Source organism: Anastrepha obliqua, chromosome 2 (genome assembly GCF_027943255.1).
Source record: "Anastrepha obliqua isolate idAnaObli1 chromosome 2, idAnaObli1_1.0, whole genome shotgun sequence".
Classification (NCBI taxonomy): domain Eukaryota; kingdom Metazoa; phylum Arthropoda; class Insecta; order Diptera; family Tephritidae; genus Anastrepha; species Anastrepha obliqua.
The window spans coordinates 121,423,668-121,429,747 of NC_072893.1; the positions used below are offsets into that span (position 1 = coordinate 121,423,668).

At 40.1% G+C, this 6,080-nt stretch overlaps 1 protein-coding gene across 1 annotated transcript; it reads left to right on the forward strand.

Moving 5' to 3' along the window:
• Positions 1 to 2,911: 2,911 nt before the first annotated feature.
• On the forward strand, positions 2,912 to 4,480 carry LOC129239339 (argininosuccinate synthase). Its single transcript, XM_054874776.1, has 2 exons — positions 2,912 to 3,384; positions 3,574 to 4,480. Exons 1-2 carry the CDS (start codon positions 2,971 to 2,973, stop codon positions 4,402 to 4,404), a joined length of 1,245 nt encoding a protein of 414 aa, XP_054730751.1. The 5' UTR covers positions 2,912 to 2,970; the 3' UTR covers positions 4,405 to 4,480.
• Positions 4,481 to 6,080: the final 1,600 nt, after the last annotated feature.

Consider the following 6,080-nt stretch of genomic DNA (forward strand, 5'->3'; position numbering starts at 1 on the left):
TGATAAAAGTGCGGCTTCTCTATTTTAAACGTTCTGGGGCAAGCTTAAGTACCAGTTTCTTCCATGGTGAAAAGAATTTTCTAGATGTGGCGAATATCAGACCGTTAACCGGCTCTCAGCGAATTTGGTAGAATCAGCTGATGGGCTGACGTAACAGGAGTTCTGTTCACAAAAAAACTGAGGTATGCAATAAAAATATACTACCGAAAAAGATTTAGGAAATATGTATTTTAGATAATTCTTATTTTCCTTATCTTGTTCAAGGAAAAGTAATTCTACTACCAACTCCATTATCTAATCTTCTTACGGAGATCTTCTACTATACCTTCGATTATAAAACTTTTAATGTTATCTGAGAATGGAAAGCATTTTCTGAATGGCCCATTCATTTATGAATTTATTTATTTCCGTCTCTTGTTTTGCTTACTCCTCCATGACGTATTAAAACCGGTGACACGCCGTTGTTGGCTTATCTATTGCAATATATGTACGTAGATCGTATTTGTTTTTGCTCTCAAGTTTGTCAATTCTTCTCCTTGCTTCGACGCAATCTCCGAGATGTGTTCGAAAATCTCTAATACTTTGGCAATGCAGATGTTGGGAGATGTTTATGTACAAACAAGTACTCGATTAGCGCAATGTAAGTTGTCGCATTTCATAATTTGAGAGGCTGGGGTTGTACAGCAAATTTAACAAATTGGCGATAAAAATTCGTCCGATTTGTACGTCAACTCATCACATGACATGTAAGTTTGTGAGAGAGACAGCGACGCTACAATGGATTTTTAGCAACATAGAACCAATATAGAAGCATTACGGGGTATGCAATAGTAATCACAATAGTAAAAATGAAAAACAAATTATAAAACCATAAATGTATTTCGTAGCTATGCCCAGTAGAAACCGAAGTGACATCTCCCGAAACGTGACGAAAGTGACATCTCCCCCAACGGTATTATTTCGGAGCAATAAATGGGTTTTTTTGATTTTTTTACTTTCGCATTCCTCGTTTAGGAGATAAAGTAGTTTTTTTAAGAAGTAATAGAATTGTTCGTTAAAGGTATATGAACTCAGGACTATGCAATGCTTGACAGAGTAATCATATGGATCCTTGGGTATAAGGGCATACTCAGGAACGAGGTACCGGATTCATTGGCTAAAAAGGCTGCTATGGGACAACACGCCATCAAGGAAGAGCTCAGAGGTGAAGAGCTAGGGATAGAAAACGTAAGCTGTCACCACACTGTGGGCTGCGATACGCAAAGTCTTTGCTGAGATTTAAACATCTCACCTCTCAAGAACAAACTCAGCATGCTTACTGTCTTTCTCACCGGTCATTTTAGACTGCGCAGTTATCTGTCTAATAACTTTTATCGATTCAGCGACCTATCTGCAAAAATAAGAAGAAAAGATCCCGGCCTAGTACAGCTGGAAAAGATCAGCTCATGATCACATGATTTTAGCTGCATCTATAATTTATTCAGAGAACTAGATCTGGACGAGGTACTGTGAAGAGTAGAAGGCACAAAAGAGAGTGTCTACAAACTAAGATGGTTCTACACAGAAGGATAGAGAGCAGTGGCAAGTGACTGTATACTCAAAGGATTATAATAGATGACACCAACTTTCTTTGCCCGGGGCCCGTTCTGCCACTCACTTCTGCAGCCATCAAAGCCACGGTTAGCAAACGGATTACTCTAACCCGCAACCGAGCTTGACAGGCTGAGGAGATGGACAAAACTGATCTTACCTGTCATGTCCGATAGACTGTCGCAGTTCCTCCTTCTCTAAGCAGAGGGAACTGTAGGAAGCTGGTTGGAGTGATGACGAGCCACTTTCTATGGGCAAAGCACATGGAAAAGGTGAGCATCTCAGGCAGTGCACTCTGCCCAGCAGAGAATGAGGCGGCGAACCAGTTTCTGTGCGTCTGCTCTGCCTTCGAATCAGGTTTGAGGTCTTTGGCACTGATTAGTGTTAAAAAGCGTCCACCTTGGATCTTTGGCACCACAAGATCTACTCAGATTTCTTCGGAGGTCGAGTAGATTTAAAGAAAATAAAAAAGGGAGTCCGAGTGCAGTACAATGGATTTAATTGTGTCTGAGTGCTGTACTTACTAGTCTGTCCCGACAAAAAAAAACCTTGACACACTGCAGGCATTGTGTAACAATGATATCTCAAGAGTGCAACGATGGCTGCGAAAAGGCAAAACTCGACTTGGCGTATCATAAAACCGAATTGGTCCTTTTGAGTACACGACAGATGTGTGAGGAATCAACTATTACAGTTGGTGACCATAACATCACGTTCCAGCCACATATAAAATACTTAGGAGTGTTCATCGATTGCGTGTATGACATTCAAGCAGCAGCATCTACAGTCAGTAAGTGACAAAGCTACACGAATAAATGGTGCGCGGTGGAGGCTAATGCCCTACATCGCCGGTCCTCGACCAAGCATGCGGCAACTCCTACCAACAGTGACAAGCTCTGTGATCCTGTAATTTTAGTGGGTTAAAGTCCCACACCACGGCTTCGGCCTCAGGCCTTTGATGCTTCACCTTCTCTACAAAGAAACAAAAGAAAAGAGGGTTGTACTCCGGCACTACTCGAAGTATGCTCATAAGTTCTACTGGGTACAAACTCCTACGTATGCTACAGAGATCTGACAAAGTTCGAGACAAATAAAATTCCCTTATCATCACCCAAACTCAGAATAACTACCACAAGCTTGAGAGTTTGTTACGGGAACTTATTTATGTTTTATATTATCTCTAAAACTATTTGATTGCGTCCACTTAAATCTTCTAATTTTTACTCCTCTTATCAGGCAAACGCACACGCGCTCACCTTTGAAATTGATAAAGAGTAAATACTTGTTGCAAAATCTTGATTCCTCTTAGCATCGTATTTGTCTCAAATACGTTCGAATGGTAGTCGTGAAAGTTCAGTTCTACCCCAACAGTTGCGCATTATGGTTGAGAAAGTGATTTTAGCTTATTCCGGTGGTCTGGATACCAGCTGCATCCTGAAATGGTTGTTGGACAAGGGATATGAAGTGATCTGTTTGATGGCCGATGTTGGACAAAAGGAAGACTTTGAGGCGGCACGTCAGAAGGCATTGAAAATTGGCGCATCTGATGTCATTGTTACCGACGTGAAAGAGAAATTCGTTGAGCACTACATCTGGCCAGCCATTCAAATGGGCTTGATTTATGAGGAGCGCTATTTGTTGGGCACCTCATTGGCGCGCCCCTGCATCTCCGTCGCGCTAGTCGAGGCGGCTAAAAAGTATGACGCCAAGTATTTAGCGCACGGCGCCACCGGCAAAGGGAACGATCAAGTGCGCTTCGAGTTGAACGCATATGCGCTGCTGCCTCATATTAAGGTGAGTATTTTTAAGGAACTTGAGAGAACGTATGTAACTTGTGCATGCGGACTCTCCATTTAGAGAGAATATAATTTTCTTGAAATCTAACTTTGGCTGCGAAAGGCGGACTCAAACTCTAATCTATCCTACTCTCATTTCGATCCCTTTTCGTGTGTTACATAATTTCATTTGCCTTTTTGTTCGCAGATCATTGCACCGTGGCGTGATGATGAATTTTGCAAACGCTTCCAAGGCCGTTTGGATCTCATCGAATACGCCAAAAAGCACGGCATACCAGTGAGTGCGAAACCAGCCGCCCCTTGGAGTACAGATGCCAATATCCTGCATATCAGCTACGAGTCTGGCGTTTTAGAAGATCCCTTCCATGTCGCACCCGAATCACTGTACGAAATGACGGTCGATCCAAATACCAAGGCACCAAAATCACCCAAACGTGTTTCGGTGCACTTCTCCAGCGGTCTACCCACCCTCGTCGTCGATCAATCGACGGGTAAACAGTACACAAAACCTTTTGAAATTCTGCAATTTCTGAACGAAGTAGGTGGCGCCTACGGCATTGGACGTATTGATATTGTGGAGAATCGTTTTGTAGGGCTGAAGTCGCGTGGCGTCTACGAAACTCCCGGCGGTAATATACTCTTCACCGCCCATCAGGATTTGGAAGTATTCTGTTTGGATCGTGAAGTGTTGCGCACCAAGCAAATTTTACGTAATCGCATGGCCGATTATGTGTACAATGGTTTCTGGTTCAGTCCGGAGGCACAATACGCACGTCGTTGCATTGAAATCTCACAGGAACACGTAAGCGGTGAGGTAATTGTTGAATTGGCACCGGGTTATGCGCGCGCCATTGCACGCAAGTCGGCCAAGGAGTCGGGTGGTTTGTACAACGAAGAGCTGGTCTCCATGGATGTACATGGCGGTTATGTGGCGAACGATGCGAGCGGTTTCATTGCCATCAATTCGGTGCGCATCAGGGAGCATGTGCGCGCTTTCGGCGATTACAAATTGAACTGAAGCGTGTGGGGGGAAGTGTGTATTGGAAATTTTGTAATAAAACTATAAACTAAAAAATAAAAATCCTCAAAGTATACTTAATTAATTTTTGGTGAGGCTATGCATGAAGTTTCTTTTGAGGAGCGGAGACTGCACTTTTTGGAAATCCTCTTTAGTTCAAACCAGCTGAGTTCGTTAAGAAATAGTTATTTTGCGCGATTTGCTCAAAAACTTTTACTTTCATAAGTGATTCTATGGACAGGAAATAACCATAGCTGCGACGATAAGAGCGTCAATCAAGAATAAGTAAAATCTCTGACGCTTAATCTTCGTGTAGTTCCGTGGAGATGAATAAGACGGAAACCCAAAAGTCGCGTATCATGAGCCACTCAGTAGCTGGATTCCAAGTCACACTATTTATCATTGTGACGAGATTCGAACTGATTGCGGATGTCGATAGATCCAAACAAAATCCAACATACTGAGAATCGGGTTCTATAGCTTCCTTTCCTTCACAGAAAACACGACAGCGATAAGTGAAAAGCTATGAAGTACAGACAAAGCCCACTGAAAATCGCAATCTATAGCCTCCTCCTAACACTTCAGCCCAGAAGCTCCGCCAACATCACGGCAGCGCATGAGTAATTGCTGGTATAAAAATAAAACCAAAAAACATCTCAAATATAATTGATTAAGATATATACAACTTTTGTGTTTTCAATATTTAATTATTTTTATTATTATTTTTTTTATAATAGTTGCTTTACATTTTTATGAATTTTAGGACTAATTTCTATCTAATTACTAAGATTAAGATATATACAACTTTTGTGTTTTCAATATTTAATTATTTTTATTATTATTTTTTTTATAATAGTTGCTTTACATTTTTATGAATTTTAGGACTAATTTCTAAATTAAGGAAAGTTCTTAAATATAATAATAAAATAAAATACGTGCACATATATTCGAAAATTACTATACTGTTTTCCTTCATCATCATCATTATAGCATCACAGTTCGGGATGAACCATTGCTTCCGTTAAATTCGTGTCCACGTCACTCGGTCATCAGCTTTTCAGTTATGCCCATAGCTCCAAAATCGCCTTCGATGTCACCTCTCCGTCGTTTTCTCGGCCGGCCTCTTCGTCTGTCGCCTTGTGGATTTGTTTCGAATATCTTTTTTAGAGTTATATCGTTGCGCATTCGTAAAATGTGACCGTACCATCGAATCCTTTGCGCATTGACGTACTTTGTTTTCCTTTCTTTCTATATTTTAGATTAAAAAAAAGGTAATAAAAATATAAAACTTTTTTTAATCAAAGTATAACATTATTTTTACATTTCTATTGATGTGCGGGTTCACTTATTTATCCTAAAAAGATGTGTTTTTAATGGAAAATTTATATATTGAAAATTTAGTATATTGTTATTATTATTATTATTATTATTTATTAGAATAATATAAAATATTACACTAACTTAAAAATAAAAAAAAAAACACTAGCTACTTGGGCCTTCGGTGAATAATATATTGTTAATAGTAAATTTATTTTAATTTTCGCTTAAACATTTAAATTCTTTTAATTTCTCGCATCTATTTGTGAAGCCACCCTGCACTCAGTTTTCCCGACACTGAGCTACCCTGTACGACATTTGTGCGGTGAAAGAAAATGTCAATTTTAACCGATCATTTC

Bases quoted from the DNA above. Each gene is read 5' to 3' on its own strand.
- LOC129239339 (XM_054874776.1), top strand. From the start codon at position 2,971: ATGGTTGAGAAAGTGATTTTAGCTTATTCCGGTGGTCTGGATACCAGC. The intron at 3,385-3,573 runs GTGAGTATTTTT...TTTTGTTCGCAG, and splicing joins CGCTGCTGCCTCATATTAAG to ATCATTGCACCGTGGCGTGA.